The sequence below is a fragment of the Pararge aegeria genome, chromosome 3 (genome assembly GCF_905163445.1).
Source record: "Pararge aegeria chromosome 3, ilParAegt1.1, whole genome shotgun sequence".
In the NCBI taxonomy this organism is placed as follows: domain Eukaryota; kingdom Metazoa; phylum Arthropoda; class Insecta; order Lepidoptera; family Nymphalidae; genus Pararge; species Pararge aegeria.
In genome coordinates, this window is record NC_053182.1 from 13217941 (window position 1) to 13244899 (window position 26959).

Consider the following 26959-nt stretch of genomic DNA (forward strand, 5'->3'; position numbering starts at 1 on the left):
CCTGAATCGAAACTGATGGGCATGAGACATTAAGAAATGCGTATTTCGATGTTTTAAATCTGTGGATGGGGTCATAGACACTTGACCACATCTGCTTTTACTGTCGGAGATATAACTGATAAGATATCAGGTAGACTACGGGTAAGTATTGATAAAATTGACGGGTCTGCTGCATACCTAAAGGAACGCAGGAGATCAATGAATGCTAATTTATTTATCCCTGTTTGTATGGAATTCCATGAATCGAATCTGTGGTAGGGATATATGAATTTCTACGACTGTAAATAATTATTGTATAAAAATCAACATGCCATTATAAAATTTATATCATTATACAGTTACCTACTACCTACATTGCAATAGGCATAAAGAAAAGTTAGGTATTCTAGGTAATGGCTATACACGTAAGTATATGATGTAAAATTTACAAAACATGTGTATACGGTACATGTACAGTTATTTCTTAATTGAATCTATAATTACGCGTTTTTGAATGTATTACGGATGATTTTTATGATTCCTTATAAAAGTCAATATATGTGACCTTTACATTGCTAACTGCTATTGGACCTCAGATACAAGACCTATACTGTACCAAAATTTTTGAGGTATCCCAAATTAACAAAAAGGTTAGATATTCATTTATTTTCTTTATCCGTCGCTTTATTGACATATTATTACCATCAATCAGGAGCAATTGCACGTCAGTTTTAAGACAACCAATATCAAAATGAGTCATAATCTGCTATCAAATTACAAAAAATTACAAAATATATAGATTTTGACGCGTTCATTCCGCAGTTAACCGTTTACAATTTATATGAGTTAGGTAACCGCCGGTTTTTTGTACACCAAGCGTTCCCATCGGATCAGCTGTTCGCGCATGTACAATGCCCATGTGGCGAGGGGGGCTCCGCCATTGACGTACCGCGTAGCGCCAGGCGTCCCGCGCACGTCCTTTGCGCATTTACTGGAAAGTGTTCGTTGGAGGCGCACGTATCCCCCGCGCGCGTCCTCGTGTTTACCAGCGCATTGTTTAGCTGACTGTGCGTAGTTAGTGAGCGGAGCGCCCCACTGGGCTAAGCGCCAGCATGGACGCGCTTTTGGCAGCGCTCGTCGCTCTCATGGCATTAGCCGCCGCGATGGCCGCCGTGCTAAGCACGCTTTCGAAAGCGGCAATATTCGCTATCCTCGCGATAGCACCGTGCATATACCGATACAGGAAACGGATTTATGTGATCGTGAAAACCTTACCGAGGGATACCAAGTAAGTGACACTTTACTTTCCTCTTTAATAATTATCAGCTGATTTGTTTTGCGTAGGTAGGTATTTCTACGTACCTATTTCTATTCACCTTTATAGGTGCGAGTAAAATGATGTTACAAAATAAGATGCGTCAAATAGTACATACACTGTAGATACATTTAATGGGGAAACATTAAGATAATATATCTAACGCGAAATTAAAATATTATAATTTTAAACTCCCACCGATTTTTCAATTCCGAGTCCAATTCTGATGCGAAGTATCTATGGTACCTTCATGTAAATGGTAAGTATGACGAAATTAATATACAAACTGTTTAAACCAATAAATTTATGCATTTATATCCAAACATGGTGAACTCCAAATTAAGCGCACGTTATCTAATTGAATGATGTTGAACATTATTCTAACACACAAACTGCTGCCCGTCATATCCCCGCGTTTTTGGGGTTATATAACCTTCCTCAATAAATAGGCGATGTAACGCAAAAAATATTTTGACGGGCCGCTCTTTTTTCTGGGATTAAAGCAGGTAAACATCCAAACGCTTCACCTAAATATATTTATAACTGAACATAAAGTAAGGAAATTAGCAGCAACAGGACAGTGGTCAATAACAGCAAAGCTAAACACAAGCTGACTTACTACAAAAGTTTTTGTAACGTGAGTTCAAATTAACGTACGCTTGGACATTATAAGAATAAAATAAATCAATACTATAATTATGTAAACAAAGTCGTCGGTCGCGTGCTATAGACAACAGGAGAACATGCCGATCGATGTTGGCTGTTTTTGCGATGGCTGTCCAGTTTGTATTTTTGTATGTACGCGCGAATCTCTTAGCATTCGATAGTCTTATTCTTAAAGAAAGTTAGATGCAATTTAATATCACGCTACGTCCCAAGGATACAAGCAAACAAAGAAAATCGGGTGGGCGTGCGACGCAACGCAGTGGGTCGGAATATATAGAACTGCGGCTGCAAAGGTTCTATGCGAATTTTTTATATTACTTTTAAGAACTTGTGCTGTGTGTGTGCTTAGAAATCGCGGAGAACAACAGCTCTGGTAGGTACCAGCTGGCTGCGATTTCTACCATCCTGGGGCACCAAAGTCTATCGGTCAGCCAATCTTTCATACTTTACACCTTATATCACTATATCTTTGCAACACGTTGAGTTAAGATTGGTTACCTCTGTTATATATAGTACTTCTGATGGCTATGGGCATGTGATGGTTTCATTTCATCGTTACTCATCATTGATTTCATAAAGTATACCTAAAATACTCGGTTACCTTTATAAATTAGCCAGTAGGTAAGCTTGTTCATGGCGCATGCAGTTACCGTTGGCAAAGGTAATCTCCATGCAATACTCACGTGTTCGTCTAGGGGTGAGCATGTTCGACTACAGGTCACGAGGTCCGGCTTAAATTTTTCATCTTATAGGTAACTTAGTAATCAGCTGGGAGTTTTTTGGGAAATTGTTGCTGTCAACTGCTGTGTCTTAGGGGGCACCTTAAACTGTCAATCCCAGTTAATATATAATCTGCAAGTAAACTCTGCACCGGTAGCAGCATGGCATCTCCATTACAGATGAAGATGAGAATATCCCTACTCTTATAGATTATATGTAGCCAAGTCATTAAACGAGTTTCAAAAAATCTTTGATAACATGGAGTACAAGAAAGGACTACGGAATGAAAAAATACCTCATTTCCATCAGTTGTGATAACGATAACTGAAGTCACACCAGTTATGCTAATCCGTTTTTCCTTTACATGAAACCGTACAAAATTCGATCTATAACAAAATGCGTCTACAGTTCGATGCATTAGGGTGCGGATCGAAATAAAAAAAGATGATAGGTATTTTGATGTCCCACAAACAACGCCTTTTTTATTTTGGTTAACAGGGGAAATCTTTTAAAGAAGATTATCACCCTAATTTCGTGTTTGATTCCGGGAGAAAATTATCCCCCGACTTATAGATAATGTGGTCAGTTTGGGTTCAGTTGTTTCTTCTTCTTTAAATCATTGACGGACCTAGCAGATGGGCCACTTAAAACACTTTAGGGCATGTAAGAAAAACTTCCTACAAAGTGCAATAGTGCAAAGTCCGCACTCTAGCCCTCAACCTGAGACGCAGGTTTGTTTATCCTCGTGACTGGCAACCACGCCCTTCAGACTGGAACACAACAACTGCTTGGAGGCACAAATAAGCATGTTGAAGCCTGGTGGTTCTTTACTTCCTCTAACGAGCTCTGTCTTAAAAACATTTCATATCTGGCGGAAACTGTCCATACGGTCGGGTCTAAGTTCTACAAGACCCGTCCTAAAAAAAGAAGAAAAAAAGAGGGTCCAAAGAGTTCGATAGGTCTGTCTATCAGACAGAGCTTCATGGTAGTCTTGTTTCTTCCACTGAAATCTTGGGTGAGGTTGAGAAGTTCTATCGACAGTTGTACACCACAATATAAACGCCTTTTGACGATTTGGCCTTTGGTTGACATGATGATGAAGATGTCTAATCATAAATAAGAAAAATAACACTAACGACTTAGAGACCTAGATAGTCTCTTAAAAATGATTTTCTCGTACGTTGTCAGTTGCCACTAGCACAAACGTCTGAGCTAGGCTTTGCAGTGTTTATTTAATTATAGGATTACAATCGCAACAGCTCGGCAGGCCCGAACTAACGCCGCAATGCCGTTTGATTTAACCCTTCCAATGTATACACTATTTTTCATAACTCTTTTACTACAAGACCCAAAATACCTATAATTTAAAATGTCATTAATTGCAAATCCTGCAATTCTATCTATAGAATTTTAGGTAAACAGATTTAAATACCTGGTTACGTACAAAATACAAATGATCATCTCATTAAACCTCGTGAGTACTTTATTTAAAACGCTTTGCGCTAGATTAAATGTGTTTGATATACCTACCTAGTTGATTTTATAGGTCATGATTATGGTTCCTCTTGTATCGTCGTTGTCCTTTTATCCAGTATCCTACCAAAAAGGAAATGAGTAGATAAGTAACCCAGATTGCAATTGTCAAGGTTATTTTCGACAAGACTGATTTGAATGTATACCTAAAGGGACTACTTATACATGAAGGGCATGATAGCCATGTGCGTCTCTTCCCTCGTAAATATGTAATGCATTCCGTATTGGTAGGTAGGTAGGTAGGTTTCCGACAAAGTGATTCCATATCCGTGGGAAAGTGTACACAACGTTGACCTATATTTCTGTAGCTACTTCTACTTAGTATCTTGACATTGACAGCAGTTTAATATCGATCGCCACGATGCGATATTCAGTGGTAGATATACCAACTGCTACCACCTAATTACACATGTGTTCATGAATTTATAAATAGCATTTTATTTTTAAATTCATAGGCGTCTGTACTGAGGCCGTTACTAGATAGGTATTTGTGGAATGAGCCTGTAACAAAGCTTTCGATTTATAAGGCGTTGGTTTGCCCATGGACAAGGCGGCGATATCTAAGGATAAGCAACGCTAAAACGTCTCTCTGCGTTTATTTTCGCCTTTGCATTTACAGTAGCTTTGAAATAAATTTTTAACCATAGATTTTGAACTATTGCGCTAGGAGACTCAACGGCGTCGAGACGATAGTCAATTGGAATTTCGTCACGAGGTCGTCTGTCGATGGGTATTCTAATTTCTACGGGATATTTATTTTCGGAGATGGTACAGGAACTGTTTGGTTTAGTTCCATCGTGATCTTTCTACCAACGAACGCCTTCGTACCTATGCGATGCATCGTCGTTCTACCATAAAGTTCGACATATACAAAGGCAAACGCTTTGTTCGTATGTCTGTCTCGTTTCTAATACCGCAAACATATTTGGAATGCCCTTTCACCCTTCGTCTACCACGCTACCTATTTAAAAGGATTCTTTCAAATCAATAGTAAATCAACACTCAAGTTGTTTCATATGCATATTTAAAAAATATATAAATGAGTAAGTACCTATATCATGCAGTATTCTTAGCGTAACAACACGACCAGCAGTGGCTAGGACTGTCCTGTAATAAGGCTGTCCGCCCCTCTGTCCCCAGTGAACCAAAAGCTTCCCTGTCTCAAACAATTTAGACGATGATGTTAATTAGAGGCTTTTTTTACGTCGTGGCTACTGATTTGAGGTTGTTTTTCTTATAAATTAATTATAGTGACAAAACATAGTTGAGTGTCGCAGCATTAAAGGCCATTTTAATTACTCATGCAATGAGTTCAATTCCTACTTGAAACAAGACCCTCTGATTTGTTTCGCCGGCAAATACAATACAATTGCTTAGATATAAATTATCTAGTCTGCTTTTTAATAAAAACTAGTAAAATATGTTTAAATTTTTTTACTTATTTCGGGGGACGCGACGTCCTGCTTTAAAGAAAACATTTATAGTCTCGTTAAGTATTACCTGTCAGATTTCGCAGTTTGACCGCATTTTGCTCTATATACTATGTTCAGCGGGGTCTAAGAGGTAGGTTAAATTACTAACACCATCTCATCCCGCAAGACCTATCACAAAAAGAAGGTTGTTACAAATTTAAATGCTTTGTCCGTAGGTAGCGCTCTTAAACGGATTAGCAGATTTGTATGCGTTTATTTTTGCGTACACACAGCACAATCAGCACTTCAGATAGGCAGGTTCTTAGATGTTTAATTTTTATGTAATAAACTAAGCCGATTTTTGTGTGGTTTTCCGTTTAGAAGTAGTTTTTTTTCTTAAAACTATTGGAAGAAGACATTTTACAAATTCGGGAACACCTATTATATACTTGATATTTGATATAATAATGAAAAAAAAATTTAAAATTTCTAAATTTATTGAGTCTCCGTCGTTCACAAAATAATCTTTCGGCTCAAAAAATTTAGTACAAGTATCGTCAATTGTTCAAGTATCATTTTCTTTCTTTAAGGGTTGTCTGGAGGAGATCGCTTAAAGCGATAAGACCGCCTTTTATTTTGCGCATTTTTATTTTTCTAGTATTTATGTTTTCAATACATATATATTATCTTTATCCCTTAATTGTGTGCAATAAATAATTTATCTATCTATAAATAGGCATATATATACTTGTGACCCGCAGTGCTTGAAATAAGTGAAAACTTATACAAACGAGTATCATACAAAAGCGAAAGTTAACAATAAGATTTGTTATAAGTACAAGTAAAATAGAGAATAACTTTCACACCATTTCTTGGACTCTTCTTCTGTGAGAAATGTGATTATAATAACCATTATTATAATCCATTAACGATCCACTGCGTACGGATCTCCTCTCAAAATGAGAAGGTTTCATAGTCAACCAGGCTGGCCAAGTTCAGTGCAGTTGGTATACTTAACACACCTTTGAGAACATTACGGAGAACTTTGGTACAACGACAGGTGTTGAAACAGGTTTGCTCTCTACGTTATCCTTAACCTTAAACGGTCAGGAGATATTAAATCGCTTCATCATCATCATCATTTGAACTGATAGACGTCGACTGCTGGACATAGGGATTTTGTAGGGAGTGCCTGCGACCTGCGTAATGTCGCCTGTCCACCACGTTGGGGGTCGACCAACGCTGCGCTTACCAGTCCAGCACCTTGGGACCCCAACGTTCATCCTTTCTCCAAGTTATGTGCCCCGATCATTGCCACTTCAGCTCGTTGAGCTATGTCAGTTACTCTGGTTGTTCTACGGATCTCCTCCTTTCTAATTTGATCACTTGGGGATACTCCGAGCAAAGCTAAAAAAGCACATAACTCTGAAAAGTTAAAGGGTGCATGCCAGAGATGGAACTCGGTCCCACCGAAAGCGAGGCCGAAGTAATAATGCGAAGCCGAATTGGGTCATTAGCTAATTTCTTTAAATTATCTGCTGGCAACATCAATTATTACTAAAATAAAAGAAATAACGACACTTTTGTGCACGGTTTTATACGGTGGAAACGTGACGCGAGCTCGTCGTGTCCCCTCTATAGACATGGAAATAGATAGACAGAAGATAACATATCCGCGAAACTCCATAAAAATGAATAATTTATTTACCACCGAAGCCTTACGACTTGTTACATTTGCGGATAGGCCGGTAGGTCATTATTATGGGGCTGAGCTAAGTCAATCGAGTGGGACAAGGACAACGCTATGTATTTATTTATATTATTTATTTATTTTGTAAGTACCATATACCCTATACTATATATTGTGTGTAAGTTTATTATAAATATATATATAGTATTTATGTATAGATATTTATTTATGAATATATGTATTTATAAGCACCACCTACCTCTTGTCTTAAGCTGTGTTCGCAATTTAGCGATAAGGCCGCCTAATTGTATACTTCGTGTAAACTGGTTATTTATAATTTTTACTGTATTTTCTTTTATTTATACCATAATTAAAAAGAACATGACAAAGTACAGGGCATGGATGGAACAGGACAGATTATCCAAAGAGATTTCTTCTAGGAGCTATTTTGCTGTTCTTTTAACATTTATTATACATATTTAAAAAAAAAATCTTAATATCGCATATCCATATTTATTTATGATTCTATGGGTAACATTAAAACCTTATAAAATATTTTGTTTTCTGAGGTGTTAATTTAATAGATTTGACGCTGATTGGATCTGGAAATAAGAAATCATAAGGAAAATTATGCATTAAGTATCGGCTACATAACAATAAGTCGTTAGGTAGGTAGGTAGGTACTTGTATTGAATTATCAGTTCAATTTCAAACAACGTAATTATATGGCTCATTTAGAATTTACATGCCATTAATATTATCAGGCCGCGTTGCGATTACGACGATGAAATCAAAATCGTGACAGCCGCACGCGCGTCAGTAGTACCCATAGGACCCACTTACTAAAACTTAAGCAAAGACATAGTCCTTCAATTTGAATCCTAAAATACTTAAGGTAGGTAGTGCATGTTGCTGCTTGTGCAGTTTAATGCATACACTGTTTCTGATTGTGTCAGATTCCTATGGCGGTACGCAAACGCAATGATCCGCTCCAAGCGCTGGGGCCGGCGGAACTGCACTGTGGCTGACCTCTTCACGCAGCGTGCCCTCAAAAACCCTGACGCACCATGCTTCATCATGGTCGGCGATAAGACATGGACCTTCCAAGAGGTATATAAGACTTTAAACGATTTAATCTACAGAACCCGGCCGGTAGCTAACTTAAGCTGGGAAGTTTGAAAATCAAATAGTTTTGAACTTACATTAAATATATCATACTATGGGAATCTGAAGTACTTAGTCGATCGTACCCTGATTCTCTTAAGAAATTGTGACATCTTCACTTCTGACGAAACATATTTCGGTTTTGGTGACGTTAAAATAATAATTATGGCTAAGAGTGTGAATATAATGTAAATAATAGAGAAGTTACGATAAGATATGCAAGATATCTATTGCTACTTGTGTTTTGTACACTGTCTGGGCCCTTTTCTGCTTTCAACCGGCCCATAATGATTCAGGTTTAAATGCTTTTTTATTTTTCCTTTCGTGGCAGAGAAAATAAGAACATGTCTATCTTATTCCCAAGCTTTATATGATTTACCTCAGTCAGTCAGTCAGTGCGTAGTCACTGAATAAATTAAAAGCCTTTTAACCATGTTTACGTAGCCCATATTTATACATAATCCAATTTCAGTCTACTTTACCTAAAGCCTCCTAAGGGAAAAAGGAAAACATGTTCAAGGTCTTCGAATTACCTGCTTCGCCAAACGATCGGCATCCTGATTTGAACGTCTCAGAAATCCTCAGGAGTCCCAGGGTTTTCTATAAAAACTTTGTATTGCAGGTTGCTGCAAACTCTAACCAAATAGCGAGAGTGATGCAAGAGCACCTTGGTTTGAAGCGCGGTGACGTCGTGTGTGTGTTTATGCCCAACTGCGCCGAATACATTTGCACGTGGCTTGGCATGTCCAAACTTGGTGCTGTGTCAGCTCTTATCAACAGCAATTTACGGCATCGCCCGCTATTGCACTGCATCCAAGTGGCCAAGGCTAAGGCGATCATTTATTCCGAATCACTGGTTGATGGTGAGTGGTGATGGGTGTTTCCTTGATGTGAATCCTTAGGTAGGTAGGATATAAAGGAAAAATCCGGCTAAATCCGGGAATGCGGAACTCCTCGACTTCCACAGTCCCTTTATGAATTCTACTAAATCGTTATCTTAAATAAATTGTACAAAGAGGTGACCCTAGATAAATTCTACAAAAACCTCACTACACTCAACAAATATAATCATTATATAAACCCGTTACTGGCCCACTACAGGGCACGGATCTCGTCCGACAATGAGAAGGGTTTAGGCCGTAGTCCACCACGATGGCCCTGTGCGGATTGGTGGACTTCACACGCCTTCGAGAACATTATGGAGAACTATCAGGCATGCAGGTTTCCTCACGATGTTTTCCTTGGCCGTTGAAGCGAGTTATATTTAAATTGCTTAAAACGCACATAACTTAGAAAAGTTAGAGTTGCTGGGATTCGAAATCGGCCAAAGCCTACTCAGTATTAACATCCCTATTCTGATTATTCAGACGAGTCCAAGGAGTAACTAATTACTTATTTTGAATAAGCTCCAAATTTGTAGTTACATTCGTTAACTAATTAACCTTTTTTGTTCAGCCGTCGCCGAGCTAGGCGATCAACTACCTCCTGAGCTGAAGCTCTTCCAGCTGTACGGCGACTGTGCAAGTGGAGTGATCGACCTCCGTGCTGAGATGTACAAGCACCCGCCAGACTACCCCGTCGTGACCGACAAACCACAGTACAAAGACACACTTCTGTACATTTACACATCGGGAACCACGGGAATGCCTAAAGCTGCTGTTTTACCAAATTCAAAGTGAGTGGAAATTTGTAGAGTCATAATTACGTCAAAAATATCGCAGCATATCCTGAGAACTATGATCGGCTATTTATTTTTATCCCTGCGCCTCTGAAGGTAACGCTTATTATAAGATGTTAGTGATAATCTTTTAATGACCCTTTAGGTACTTGCTGATAGTTGTGGCGACAGTGCACATGTTGGGACTGCGCTCTACCGACATCATGTACAATCCCCTGCCGCTGTACCACACGGCGGGCGGCCTGGTGGGCACAGGCGCCGCTCTCGTCGACGGCATACCCTCGGTGCTGCGGAACAAGTTCTCAGTCACCAACTATTGGACTGACTGCATCAAGTACAATTGTACGGTAAGTTATTGTTACCAATCATAAGTCTGCTTTTGTGGCTGTGTTAGCCTTTCTTTTTTTTTTACTCCACTACAATTTTAGCCCTTGGTTGCATCTCACCTGCTAGTAAGTGATGATGTCGTCTAAAATGGCTACGGGCTAAACTGTTAAAGATATGGCTATTTTATTACACCTATACCCCTAATCGGTTTCTATGCGACATCACTTGGCATGTTTGTCGGTAGTGTGTCAACTAGCTAAGGCCGAAGCCTTCCACAAGACCAGAATAGAGAAAATTCAGAAATTATAAATTCTCGAATTGCCCCTGCCTGGGACAAACACGGGACTTCCACTTAAAAACGTTCACCGCTGCGTCAGGGAGGTCCTCAGAAAAACCGTTGAGGAGTTGTGATATATGATCATCATTTCCATCCAAGACACGTAGTCGCCCAGCGATGTCGTTTGGGGCATGTGTGGTATATTCGTCAAATGCACCGTTTACCCACACGAGCGTTGGGCCGTTTTCCATGAATGAAAACGGGTTTAATTTACTGCCAAGGAGTCCGAATAGATGTTTTACATCAAAAAATAAAACTAATTCTGTTATTTGGATTAAGCAAAAAGCTGACGTTAAGATCAAAACTTCTTTAGATCGATTTGGTAACTTGGAATTTTTAACATCAAGCGATCATAAGTGATGAACTAAGTAGGTATTACCTGCAGAGACGCTAATTTAAGAGGATGACAATATATAAGGTATTATTCTGCTATTGTATTTTTTTCTGCGCTAAAGAGCTCGACAATTATTATAATCTTCATTAACAAGTATAAACGCCGTGAGGTTGAGCAAAGAATCTATACTTAGTTAAAATCTAAAGAATAAGTAGTTATGTATGTAACTGTCATTAAGTAGCTAAAGTAGGTAGTTTAAATCTGCAAAAGGGGTTTGAATTCTAGTATGGAACCTATGTAGGATTGTCTGCCATTTTTTTTCCAAAATAAAGGTCACACATAAAACCTGTACATACTAATCAACAGCTTGCAATACCACAACTTTATTTTTGGATTGAAATAGGAAATAATTATGTATTTTAAACATAAAAGGGCTGTCCGCTCCCATGTGATGTGTTGGGTTCCTACAGGTGGCTCAGTATATCGGTGAAATGTGCCGCTACCTCGTGTCAGTTGCGCCGCGCCCCACTGACTCGCAGCATCGCGTGCGCATCCTAGTCGGCAACGGCATGCGACCGCATATCTGGCAACAGATCGTCGACAGGTACCTGACAACATTAGTTAACAATTAAGATCCGGGCGTCTTCAACAACCTACTGATTTAGCACCGTCGCGTCCCTTAAACCCAATTATCACGCTTTTAGCACATCTTTTTTGTTTTGGCTAAGTAACTAAGCCTAGTTTAGGGTTGTTTATTTTATCACTACTCCCTATTCCTAATGATGTGTCTTAGAAACTGAATTGCGGTTTTGGTTAAGGCAGTTGTATGAGCGCCCTTTTGCGCTTGTTTCGTTGTTATAACAACGAACACCTGCGCGCCTTAATTACCTCATTTTAACGAATATATTAAATAACGGAGGCTTTTATTGTACAACGTGTAACGGAATTACGAAATACTGTTGAAGCGTGCATAAGCATATTGTATAAGGAATCACCCTTTAAATTTAATCAAAAGAAGCATATATTTATTTTTCGATACAAACTAATTCAAAACATTCTAAGTGTTTACTTTTAACAACCCTATTAAAGATTAGAGACCAACACATACATAGTACCTACGCTACGCCACGCGTACCTAATAAAATGACAGGAGTCACTTGATTTTAATTTTACATGTGATGTCAGGGCTGTATCTGATTTCTTTCGGTATAAACTAGGGCAGTGAATTTACTCAAAAACCATGAGAGTTTCGGTTTCACAGATAAGTCTTAGAGACAGTAAATAATGTACTTCTAAAACCTCTGAAGTATTATTTCGTTTTGAATTTACAAGTTGTAGGTATAAAGGTATAAATTCCCATGTTCTTCTAATAACGATGAGACAGCAAATAGATGCACGCAATTCATAATTCAGGATGTACTTGTTCGAGATTTATTAGGTACAAAAGTCCAAACTAATCTCAAATTTTTATCATTACAATGCAAACAAAGAGGTGTTTACGCTTTCTGTTGTTGTTATTCTTTGTTTTGGTTTACAGTGTCGCTTAAATTTGTTGTTGTTATCATTGTCTAAAGGTTCAAAGTCTCGCAGACACGTACATTACAAACAGTAAGGTGTAAACATCTTGTTTGTACATCTAAATGATTGTATAAATTTTATTCGTTTTTTAGGTTTAAAGTACCGCAGATAAATGAAATATATGGCGCGACGGAGGGAAACGCGAACATCAGTAAGTACCCAACTATCTACCTAAGTGCTGTAGTTGTGTATTTCATATTTATTGCTTGCACAGTTTATCATGACTGCGATAGATAGCATTGTGTATTTTTCATATAACTAACACATACTATCATTGAAAAAATATTATATATGTATCAATGTAAAACGAGCAATTTTCATGAACATATTGCCCGCCTGTGTAACCTACATCATATTATTAAAAGGTTGACGCTGAGAAATTTTACTTTATTGAAATAAATGTAAGGAATATAATTGAAAAGTCAGGAATAGCTTTTTAATCTTTATATTTGGAACTTTAAATATTACTTTTACTTTCTTTAAAAAAAGAAGTAAAAATAGGCATGCATTTTTTACTCTAATATCTAAATTAATACCTCTGGAACTTATACGTTCCCTTGGAGTAGGTACCTAAGTATCGACGGTTTATTATAAACTGCAAGAATTACCATGCTAGGTAATCGTTCTTATTACCGGAGTAAAGGTAGAAAGCAAAATGATTTTACCAGGCTATTGAAACAAGTAGGTAGGTATTTATTGAAGCATTATAATATCAACAGAGAATTCTCCCACAGAGAATTGGGCATCTTTTAAGAAGATTTCCCCCCCGTCAACAAAAAAAATATACTTTATTAAATAAAGAAAACGTAATTATCTTGAGTGCTAATGTATGTATTGAATCTTATGTTTATACGTATACTTGCAAATGTTTTGAGTATTTCGTTAATAGTGCAAAGATCGTGTATTAACACGTAGATTTGGAAATGTGACGTCACGAGATTTAGTTTGAAAATACACAGTGTCACACTTCGTCGACCGCCTCCCTCCCCTTTAACGTGTGTCATAATTTACGGATGGTCTCTAACCTGTTTGGGACATGGCGCTTACAATCGCTTTCTACACGCCATCATCGCCGAACTAGAGGTAATTCACTTGGCGGTACGTCTTTGTCGGTTTGTAAGAAAATTCGCAAATTGACTCCGCCGGGTATAAAACACGGGGCCTTTATTTATAAGACCACAGCGCTCACCAGTGCGCCAAGGAGGTCGTCAAAAACCTACAAACTTAGTAGGTACTCCAATTATTTAAAAGACAACATTGTTTGGATGCTGTCGCAAAGTCTAATGTCAACGACCTTAAAATTGTTGGCAATAATTAATACCTAGTACTTTATTCATAGATCCAAACTCTAGACAATTGCAGCTTCCTATGCTAGCCACTAGTTATAGTTGCGATATAAAAATAATATGCGGTGTGCTATGAATAGTACTCTGAGTGTATGATTAATTCATGAGTTAATTAGGAATATAAATAAACATAGGTCACTTCCGACACTTGGAGTTCTAACTCGGCCAAATAATGATGACAATGTTTTTATCATCATGCTGTAAACAAAGGAAGCGATTATAGATTCGATACGTACCTACCTATAACGAATTTTGTTCTTACGTAGGTAGGTATATGTACGCCCCATTTCTCTGACGTTTCTTGGCGTTTTACGTAAAACTTATTTGTTGTTAGATCCCATTCCAATTTCCACCTACTTAGTACTTTGGAATATATTTGACTTCTTTAAATACATTTTATTATGGCTAATAGTATCTACCTAATAGTAATAGTATAAAGTACCTGGAAAAAAGAAAGTCCTTTCAACCACAAAGGTTTGTAAATGTAAAAGTTGGAGGTTTTGTAAAGGTTATTCCTATGTAACCTACCATTTTTTTTTTCAAAACCATCTCTTAGTAGGTTAGTCTTAGATCTGAAAAGTTACAAATAAGTAAAAAGAAAGTACTACAGTCGTGTGTTTCTAAACTAATAAGTCGGAATAGCAAGACTTTTTCTTCTTTATATGTGTTTTATCGTATAGTGTTTTATTATGTTTCTAAGATACGGGCGATATAGAAATAGATATAGTACATGTAAATATGATTAATAAGTACCTACAAACCGTAGCTATTTCGATTCCCGCAGCATTTTTTTTCGAGTTTTCACTTGCTTTAACGGTGTAGGAAAACATCGCGAGGAAATATTCATGCTTGTTCCCAAGGGTGTGTGAACTGTGAAGTCCACCAAAAACTTGGCCAGCGTGGTTAATTATAACGGCCTTAACCCTTCTCATTCTGAGAGGAGACTTGTGGCCCTGCAGAAGTGGCAATGGGTTGATAATAGGGTTCATGATTTCTCGAGCTTTTCAATTTCTCGGGTCTCGAGAATTCTCGAGGCTAATTTCTCGAGTCTTCTCGGGTTGTCGAGAAATTTACATTCACGTACGTTTTCTCATATTATTTGGTTCCAATAACGTCAACAAATTCAGTGGTTTTTCTCTCAAATAAAAGTATCAAATTAATCATAAAACTTTTATTGATTATATTCAAAAATATTAATCTTAATTAGCTAATTAACTTTTTAAAAAAAAATACAGAAATAATATTATTTAAACTTATAATTATAATGACAGCACCATTTTTGGCTGGTTATTTAGAACTTATGAACAAAATTAGCTTCTATTAAACTAAACAGAAAATCAACATGAAATAAAACGTTAATATCTTAACTTATAATTAAATTACAATCACAGCACCATTTTTGGCTGGTTATTTAGAACTTATAAACAAAAATAGCTTCTATTAAACTAAACAAAAAATCAACATGAAAGAAAACGTTAATATCTATAACGAAACATGATTTCTCGAGTTCTCGACTTTTCTCGAGCTTGATTTCCCGGGAACAAAGCCCAACGATTTGAACAATGAACCCTAGTTGATAACGATGATTCTTTAATGTATTGCGTAGGTATGATACCTGTACGGTACATGCGAAAGATATTAACATAATAACATTATTCGATGCAGTAAACGTGGATAACACGGTGGGCGCAGTGGGTTTCCTGCCCAAGCTGGTGCCCACGTGCCTGCACCCCATCGCCCTTGTACGAGCTGATGACAACGGCGATCTTGTACGAGGACCTGACGGATGCTGCATACGATGCAAGCCCAGTGAGTTTCTTACCATACCTTATGGGATTATCACCTATTAAAAAAACAACTATTTAGAAGTCAACATAGAAGACCTGTATTAAGTTTTTTCAAAGCACTGCGGCCGGTCAACCTTGCATGTTAACTTCCATAATGGAAGGTAAATATCCACAAACAATATTTACATAAACCCTTTTTGAACAAGGAATTTTTTTTTTTTATTAAAACCGGCTAAGTGCGGGTCGTAGGTACTCACGCACCGAGGCCTTACAAACTTGCAGGTATGGAAATAGTACGGCAACACGGGCATCGATTTATATTCCAAGCTATTCCAAGCAATGTTAATACAACTTAAGGTTTTGAGATTCTTTACTTAACTTGTGTTCTATGACATTTCATGATTCTTGGTCAAGTGGGTTATCATAGGTTCTGATTCCCTTCCAAGTGTAATATATGCTGCATAAAGACATTTACCGCATACGTTAGTCTACTTAAAGCTATAAAAAAAATCATATAACTCCCAAGGCATTGCATACCTGTTAATTTCAACTTGTTGCCTTCACACGCTCCTGAAAAGAGGGTCTTGACACACAAAAAGATTGACAAAAAGGTAAACTGTCCAAAAAAAATTTTGTCGAAGTCTAAAATATCTTTATTCAAGTAGGCCCATAGGTGGCACTTTTGATGCGTACATTAATTGAGAATTACACGGTAGTGAGATGATGACGATAACCATATTCGTAAACCTAAAACTACAGCTACGAGGGTTCCGAACGCGTCCTGGTCTAAGAAGAAGCCCACAAAAAACTTAGCCGGGTGTTTTTTTACGATTACGATTATGACGATGAGATGGGATTACCTATCAGAGTACCTTTTTTCGTTTTGAGGTACGGTACCCTAATGCCACGCACATCGGACTAAGTATCACTTTGATTTCGTAATTGGTAACACTGATTTATACTGTTCTAGTTTGTTGTGCATACAATTAAACCTGGGTCACGTGCTCATGACACATTCTTGAACTGAATATGATGTAGGTAACTATATAACTGTTGATGGAGGCTTAACTTGCGTTATTGGAAGAAGCAACTATGATGTATAGTTTACTTCAAGCATCGACCACTTCCTCGTTGGTCTAGTGGTTAACATGATTCACTACGGATTACGAGTTTTCACGATCTTGGGTTCCATTTCCGTTACAGTTTTACTCGACAGCTTAAAGAGCTTTCTGAGTCAATTCCTTCACAGATACCCAATATCCGGGAATGTAACCCAAAACCTCGTGATCGGTAGTCGAACGTGTTAACCACTAGACAACCGAGGCAGTTTTCCGTCCACAGTTCTTATTCTATACGACATTGGGAAACTCAAGAGTGTAATGCAATCTATTGTAGTTTTTGTTCTAATTAACTTAATCGCTGTGCTCTAAAATTATTCAAATTAGGCAATGCGGCAACGACGGATATTGTTTTCCTGCCTCTGTGACGTCACACTCGTTTTAGGAGTTGGGACATCCATAAAAAAACTGTGGAGTCATTCATTCAGGAAATGCTTTTAAATATACCAGCACTATACATTACCATACCAATATACAGACTTATAAGGGTAGATACAAATTTACAATAGTTAATTAAAACCTTCACATATAATTATTCATCAAAGTAATAATATTTTATTAAAAAATATGGGTCGTCACGTTACTCAAAGATGTAAACTCTCCTCCCGTACGTATTTAATGATATGAAATACCTGGGCATGCTGTAAAGGGCAAGATTTATCTAACTTAAGGTTGTCGTGATGTTTTTTTTAAAGTATTATTATTTTTTAAATGATTAAAAACACTTTTTAATTATTATTTTACATGAATTTCGTTATTGGAGCTTATTTAGACATTCCAATGAACAGTTTTTTTAAAGTATGTATGTAGTTCCTATTTATGTGCTCCGTACCATTAAATCAGTGCGTGTGGTTAAAGCACCTCAGTAATATGTTTTAAGAAACCTTATTATTACTGAAATACAATATAACGTTGTTATGTTACTTCAACAAAAAAAAATCTTTCTAATGTTGAAAGAGTTATAAAAATCGGTTCATTAGTTTCAGAGTTTACTGATTAAATATAAACAAACGAACAAATATTTCCTCTTCATATTATAGATAGGTATAAAAAACCTATATCGTCTTATTCAAAAATGCTTATTGTTGTGTATTTTTGAATTGTTCATCAATATTGTTGTGAACATCATCAATAATACATGAGGAATATGTGCTTTCAGTCGTCAAAAAATGTTCGTTAAAAATATGTTCTCGCTCACGAATTGACCTTTTTCGTTATTATGCTAGCGAGAAAGTCAATGCGTGTAGTGTCTCGGCTTGTCGTCCGAAATATCTATAACATTATTGCCGGAATGTAGGAACTTAGGATAGGTTTTTATTTTTGAAAATAAAATAGCTATAAATAATTTGTTAGGATGGATAAACCTAATTATAGATCTTATACAATTAATTAAAATCATCATAATGATACGGAAGTTGTTTAGTCATATGGATAAGTAACTAATACTAAATTTTACGTGGTTACAATATGGTAATTACGCAAAAAAGACTCATTTTTGGAAAAGTTAGGTTAGGTACCTACCTGATATACTTACGTTATCAACCTCAGCCTATTAGCATCCCATTGTTGGGCCAAGGCCCTTCTTCTGTGCTCCTACTTCGATCACTAACCCGTCGGCCAACGTGGTGATTATGGGAAAACCCTTTCGTTGGCAGAGGCCCTTAGTCCAGCAGTGGATCGATATAGGCTATTTAAGTCATCCACATTGCATCAACGCCGCGTGCGTCTCGGTTTTACTCGTTACTTCGAGCATCGCATTAACTAGCGACTCACACGGGTTTAATAGGTCGCACTGGTGATTAATAATATTTTAATATCTCCATTAAAGTTAAACAATACATGCCTGATAGTATACACTTTGAAATAAAGAAAAAGTATTTAAAATCGGTCCAAATTAACGGAACTGTGAAGTAAAATTGATAAATATTTTCATCCCATTTCCCGGAGGACACTTATTGTTTATCGGGATAAAAAGTATCCTATATGTTTACCCGGAATATCAGCTACCCAGTGGCGTGCACCGGGTTTCTTACCAGGGTATGCATACACCAGGAAAATTGGATAAAACGGCAAAAAATCTCCTACTATAGGAGCTATATTCAATTTAGGTAGGTAGGCAGTGTTTTTGTGCATGTATGAAGTGCACGCCACTGCAGCTACCACTATACCAAATTTTATTTGAATACGTCCCGTAGTTTTCACGTGATGCCCGGACAGACAAACAGACAGACAGACGGAGAAAATATATTAAATTTACAGAAATCTTCCAGTTACAGTTTTTTTATAAGTATAGATGTTTAACTACGACCTTCGAATTTCATAAAACCTTCATCTTGAAACCCTCTATCTATAGCTGAAAACTGCATTAAAAACCGTTGCGTAGTTTAAATGCGTACAAACGGCGGAAGCTGCTTTGTTATATACTAAGTAAAGATTAAAGTTAAAAGAACAGACGGTCGTTTGATTCTTGATCGGTCACAGTGACGTAGTTAATATGTAATTTGTATTCCAGATGAGCCGGGCATGTTCATCGGACTGATCGCGCAGGGCAACGCGTCCAGAGAGTACTATGGATATGTTGACAAGGTTAATATAATAATATAACTTTATAAGTAGAAAATCTAACACTAGACGCCTGTAAATTTTTAAAGTATAATAATAATTTTATATGGGGGTTTCAGGTTGCTGATAAAACAATCAATATTCAAAGATACATAACTTGGCCACTCTTCTTCACCTCAAACACATTGGCAGTTATGGTGCTAAATATGCATCGAAGTAACCACTGCCATGCCACGCTCGCTCGTTTCTTATTAAAAAAAAAAAAAAAGGATTTAGATGATGGGGATGACACTTGATACAATCAGAGAACGGGAATGGTTATAATATTGCAACTTGCTATAATAAACACACTTGATAAATACGATACCATACAGTAATGTGCTGTTTTAGATTAGAGAAATCGCGTGGTGCGTGGCGAAAATAAATGTAGTCTGTACCTACCCGTAGTTATGCCAATACCGCGCCGGTCGCCGCTACATGTGGCATGCATTTTCATACACTTATTTTAGTCATTAGACGCTTTGATGTTCGCAACTTTCGATTTTTCATGTGTCTGAAATTTCGTTCGCATTGGAGAGCCAAAATCTCAACACAGCAATATTTGAGCCTACAAAAGCGGATTTTGGGTATTATTTACTATTCCGATCTCAGTTTTAGGCTCAAAATCTTTTTGTGGAGTCAATAACTTCTAATGGCCGTTTTCTTTAGGCACGATTTATTTACCTTTCACCACTCGATTTTCACTTGGCACCAAGGAGTAGTATTTTATGTTGTATTATCATATTTTTCATTTTACGTATGGATATAAGGTTACTAAAAAAACCGAATTTATATTTTTTCTTCTGTCAAATGTCAGTTAGGAGTCCCATAAACTTTACGAGAGTGAGCGTCTTACAACTACTTGCAGGACGAAGTTATGAAAAATACATTTCTTTACTGACCACTCTAGTTCGTAACTTTTCCAAGCAACTTGACACTGGCAAAGTACATTGTGCTGTTTTTGCACTACGAAAAGCCATAAATCAAAAAAAGAAGAAGAAAAGAGCGCCTTACGCCGTTTGACATCACGTATGAGTTCGTGATACGTTTTTTTTCTCTAGGAATTACCTTTCCGACTTCACCTGATCTACAATGTATTAAATAAGTTCATATAATCAAATTTAATTGTTAGATATAAGGAATTGCATACAACGTTGCCTTTCTTTCAAATAACTAAATGCTAATTGGATTTTCCAGAGTGACAGTAACAAGAAGCTCGTCCGCGACGTGTTCCGGAAGGGCGATGCGGCGTTCGTTAGTGGCGACATCTTGGTGGCGGATGAGCTTGGATACCTGTACTTCCGCGACCGCACCGGCGACACCTACAAGTGGAAAGGGGAAAATGTTGCCACCGCTGAGGTTGAGGACGTCATCCGAGCCGCCCTAGACCAACCGGCTGTCGTAGTTTACGGAGTTTCTGTAAGTACTTTAGTAATATTTGGACAACTGGTGATTGTAAAGTATTGAGATTTTTTTATGGGTAATAGGCGTTGCGGTTACTGTTCAAATAAATTAACCGACACTTGTGAATGCGGAATGAGTGTCCTGGAAATACTTAAATCTGAACATAATACGGTCATTGTAGGTAAGTAATTAGAATGGTCAATGATGATTCAAAATAAAGACCCATCATTTCTGTTTTTCTCCCTTGAGCGGTAAAGGTGGACAGTATCATGAATTAATATTCCACATTTCAAGTCGCTCACATTAATAATTACGAAAAAAAGTGTTCCTTTTTGACCATTGTGGTCATCTTTTTTTTAATTATCGCAAGAGACGTCGGCCGTGCGTGCCTCTCGTGCGAAAGACACCTTGACTGATAAGTGAGCGGCATAAACCGAGTATGGCATTATATTCATTTTTTTTCGCTTAGCCGTATAACGTCTGTTTTCTATATTCAATCTATCTGCATTCTGTTTATCAACAGTTGTTATTTCTTAAAAAAATTATGTTTGTTTTTGGTCCATATCAACGTTGCTAAGTTATAAAATGTATAGATTGCGCATAGATTGAATATAGAAAATGGGCAAAAAAAGTAAATTTACCTAACTTCAAGGATTGTTTTAAGTCTCTAGATGCTTATCTTTTGTTGCTGTCCCCCAGGTCCCGCAGACGGAGGGCCGCGCAGGCATGGCGGCGGTGGCGGTGCCGGCCGACGCACTAGATCTGAAGGCTCTCTCGCGCGCGCTCGATCACTCGCTGCCTTCGTACGCGCGGCCGCTGTTCCTGCGCCTCATGTCAGACATCGAGATCACTAGTGAGTCATTATGATCGAGAGCCCCCCCCCCTCTCTCTCTTCCTCCCTCTCTCTGTCTATCTCTCTCTCTCTCTCTCTCTCTCTCTCTTTCCCAACCAAAATAACCACGCTAGGCAGACAGCTTGGCAATCGCAGTAGATGATAGTAGTAATACAGAGGACGCTGCTGCCCGTTGTAAAGTTATATTTCCTTACTAGTACGACACTCGCAGGAACAGAAGGAGTAATGACAATTGTATTCTGATCTGCCGTCACCACACAGAGACACTAGTTAGTATAATACTGTTTTCCAATGGAACCGATAACGGGCAGACAGGTTGGTGATCGCAGTAGTTGGTAGCAGTAGCACAGAGGACGCTGCTGCTTGTGTTCCGTTATATTCCACTAATGAGTAGGTAGAACACTGTTTTTTAACAAAAACTGATAATCGGTTGAATCTGATGGACTATGCATATGCCTATGGTCGTTTGCCCTGATGACCTCCGAAGGCCGCCGTAGTAGCGTTCCCATTACATAATTGGCTAGTCACGTTATTCGTCAAAGCGCAAACCGATCCTCAATTTTAAGGCGGGATCCTCACCTTGTCACTACTGTGACAAACCTGTTTTAGTCCATTCTGCAAGCCTGGCTGGATACATTTGGCCTGGACAGTTAGTTGCTGTATTGGATCCGAAAAAGTGTCTTTCTCAAGCTTGTAAAGAAATTGCTAAGTTTATTTTAGGTAGTTCGTGTGATCAAGTTACTTTAGCAACATGTTTTTTCCTCGATTTTGTTCTAGCTTTTTCAGCAACTCGGTCTTAAACATAGCTATTAAACATTCAAGTCTACTTAATCGTTTTAACATTAGATCAACTCGACCAACGTTAGCTCTAGCTATAAAACCTACTTTAAGTGAGGTCGTCTGACACAATTAACGCAGTTAGATTCTCACTTGCGCAAGTTAAAAGATGAGTTCTAAGGTGAGTAAAGTAGGTGTTTAATAATTCAGTATGATTTTAATGTTCTCAATAAATGGAAAAAGAAAATATATAAAAAAATATACTTACGAAGGCGACCACTAAATTTCAACCGTTTCGTTTCTTTCCATTACAGGCACATTCAAATTAAAGAAACGGCAATACCAGAAAGAAGGTTTTGACCCAGACGTCATCAAAGACCCACTGTTCTTCAGGTCGGGGGAAGACTTCAAGCCTCTTACGACACAGCTCTTCAACGATATTTGCAACGCTCGCTGTAAACTATAGAACTCTTCACACTTACAAAAAATTTGCCTCATTATTGTTTACTTTAGCTTGATGGGAGAAAGTGGGTGTTGAGATCCATCCAGACACATCAGGGTCAGAACTATCCGATATAACATCCGTCAGTTATCAGTGTTTTGTATTTTCGTTCTTTGTTTTCATGGATGGATTTCTCTATTTATATGGAAATAAGGAACTAAAATTGTGGGACTAGAATTTTCCAAATTATGCACTTTTTCACGCATAGTCACTTACACGTCGTGGATTATCTCATAAGGACAAGGGTAATGCCTCCGTGCCTAATGACCCTGATGTCTGAATGGAATTGAAGAAACTAAATTTTTGTTTGGTCGAGTAAGAATTTTACTATGCAGTTTAGAAACGTTAACTTGTATTTCTTTCATATACCTACTACCTTAGAACTGAAACGATCGTTTTTGAAAATGCACCTACAAAATATTGCAAGCTAGTTTGACCCAAAGGAAATAAATTTAAGCTCACAAATCTCAACTCACATTTATATTTAATTGCACTTGACTGACACATTTAATTGAAGAGTCAAGAGGAAAACGTTTATGAAAGAATATCAAATGCTAAAATATGGCTTTGGTTGGTCTGAGACCAAATAAGATAAATATATGTATATATATTTTAATAAAATATGTATGAAAATTTATAGTTTATGTTATGGTGGACAGATAAATAAAATAATTTAATAAAATCATAAGTAATTAGCCACCTAGTGGCTATAACCTTAGCAATCTGCTGTGCTAAAATTGACCAGCAGCCTCTTACCTCAAACGGAATTAAGAGTACCTACCTAATACCTATGTAAATGGGCGACACGCAAAATTATAGATATAATAATTGGCGATTTTAAGGTAAGCTATTCATGTCATACTGTGATGTGAAAATCTATTTGAAGGCTTAGTTATTAATATTATGAAAAACATAGTAAATTCTTCTGTATATTGTGATTTATTTAAATTTTACTATCAAGAGTCAATTTAGTACATATTATAAGGTTTTACTTTTAAATTCACGTCTCTATACTTTTGCTTAGCTAATATTTAGGTACCAAATATACCATTTCAAAGGTATTCTTAGGATTAGAAAAGGAATTTGTTTGTTTTAAAATTACGTTTAGTAATTAAATTTAGTAAGCTGGACATTAAAAATGATGTTATCGTTGTTTAATTAAAAGGCAGATCTATCTAACGAAGACCGTTCCACGTAGGTTGTAGTGCACTTTTTAAGGGGTTTTGAATGTAAACCTAATTATTAATCATAGCATTAAAATGTTAACAATATAGCATCAATCAGCACTATTTTCTTTCCACATTTATTGATGTTTTATAAGATACCAAAAATTAAAATAAAATCATAAAACATCTCAAAACAAAATGAAATTTATGTAGATAAGTATCACAACTTAATAAATGTGATTGAGTATAGGTAATAATTGAATAACTCTAGTTCGATAAAATTATTCAAATGCAGAAAATCCCTAAAGCATAATCATTTTGCATTGCGTAAATTGAGTTCTCATAGAGAAACTTTATCCATTTGTTGACATGATGATGAACTAAGATCAAGTTTTGCACACATGTTTTTGCACTATATTGCTTTTCTGATGGTGCTGAATAAAAGCTACAGTAAAAAAACTATAGATCCCGAGTAAACGACCACTAAGCAATGCACAAGTGTTGTGTATGCACAACCTTAACCAAACAGTCTTCGTGAGATAGACCTCCTATTCTTAGTATAAATAGGTATGTATCTACTGTTTGCGAATGTTTTCTACACCTTATTTTAATTGGCGACACACATTCTTTACTGGATTATGCCATGGTTAATGTGCAAAAACCGAACAATAAAGTGGAATACGTACTTTATACTTATGTGGAGCAAATTTTATAAGTATAAAGAACGATTTACTTGCGTATATAATTAACGATAAACTATACTTTCTGAAACAGCGCCACCTGACGTAAAATACATATTAGCTTCACTTAATATATTTTTACTGTAACGATAATCCATTTTAACAGACAGACATAGCAACGCGATGCCGGGTACCTATAGCTAGTGTGCATATTGTCATCGCCTAAAAAGTAGAATATAGAGAGAGAGAATATAGTTAATTAAAATAACATTTTATAATCAGTTTATGTAGATAAAGGACATTGGCGAGATTAGACTTAATATAAGTATATAGACAGGGCTAATTCAATTGTACACAAATCTCTTGATATGTTTACTGCGGCCCTAACCTTTTCATTAGCCACAATAAGACAAATACAGCACTATTCTCAGAGATTTGTGTATAATTTATTCTAGTACTTAAAATAGAACGACGAAATATTGTTGCAATTATTTTCTGATATTGTTTGTTGTGTCCAATTTATTAAGATATTTTTATTCAAGTGTAGGTACTTACTATTGTATGATGAATTTGATGTTTTTTATTCGATCAGCTAGAAAATTCCTTACTGTTATTTCACCATGGTAACGAATGCGGCGAATTTCCACTCTTGTCGTCTGTGGAACTGTTAGCTAAATTCTAATGCTTAAGTGGGTTTTGCCAATCTCCTTTTTGTAGATAACATTCCGCATTCTAGTCTTTTTAGTTAATTTTTTGATGTTCCTAGGCTCATAGAAGTTGCGAAATATTAATATATCTATTAAATAATTAAACAGACATTGTTTTTTTTTTAATTAAATACTATTTCGTGCCTTGTTACAAGGGCCGTATTGGAAATGGGCTGTATCAATAAAATTATTGTAAGCTGTAAATAAATACTTACAAAACGTATCAAGTTGTTTTACTTTTTTTCCAGGCCAGATAATTTAATTACTAATAAACAATATTTTCAAAAAAAATAAAACAGTACGCTATTTTGTATAATTTATTTTTCAGAAACAATCTTGCTGGATATCTTAAAGTTAGTAAAATAATATTGGTTTATTTTTACGAAATGTATAATGTAATTAAACGTAATAATTGTAGTTCTTTTATAGTGCTATTTTATGGGCATTTAGTAAACGTCATAACATACAATAGAAAACCTAGCACAATAATTAGGTTAACGTTTTTATTGATTATTCGAAAATATAAAAAAAAGTAATATCATGATAACAGTCAACATTCAATGCTAGTGAATTAAAAATAAAAATACTTTGATTTAATACCTAGCATTATTTCGAGGAAGCTATGACTAGATTAAAAAAAACAAGATCTCCGAAATTAAAGTAGTATTTACAATAATAATACGTGGACATATAAAAATTGTCGTACATTTTTCATATAGTAATTGAAGGGTGAAATGAAATATTATTATTATTATTATTATTATTATTATTATTAAACGAGAGGTATAATCCGCATGCAATTTATTTGTTACTTTGAACATACTAGCATATATACAGGGTTAAATAAAAAACACCAGAAAGCTCTCGGTCTAGCAGTTGCTATCATAACACAAACAAATTAAGTTCAACTTTTTCAAAATTAAGTATTAAAAAAAATCGGCAAAGTGATATTACACTGAAAATAAATACATATTCCTGTTGCTAAACTATCACGAGCACGAAAGAGATGTTATGTTACTACGTAAAATATTAGAGTTAGCCGAGTATCTATGTAAAATATTAAATATTTCTATAGAGTTAAGAAAAAGTAAAAGTTGTTAGTTTTTATGTAATCAACTACAGGGCGAGAGCCTTTAAGTATTTTTATTAAACCCTGCATAATGACATATCGCAGGCATCGCCAACTACTTGCTTGCAGACTACACCATCCCATAGATGCACAAAATATAGTCTAACTTAACATACAATATTCTCGAACCAATAAAATAAAATAATTTTTAATTAC

General features: G+C 36.5%; 1 protein-coding gene across 1 annotated transcript; it reads left to right on the forward strand.

The window, feature by feature from the left end:
* Positions 1-731: 731 nt before the first annotated feature.
* On the forward strand, positions 732-25897 carry LOC120636510 (long-chain fatty acid transport protein 4-like). The gene is made up of 12 exons (XM_039908022.1): positions 732-1267; positions 8272-8425; positions 9102-9342; positions 9935-10154; positions 10303-10504; positions 11626-11759; positions 12826-12884; positions 15745-15888; positions 19497-19570; positions 20783-21004; positions 21689-21842; positions 22934-25897. Exons 1-12 carry the CDS (start codon positions 1092-1094, stop codon positions 23083-23085), a joined length of 1932 nt encoding a protein of 643 aa, XP_039763956.1. The 5' UTR covers positions 732-1091; the 3' UTR covers positions 23086-25897.
* Positions 25898-26959: the final 1062 nt, after the last annotated feature.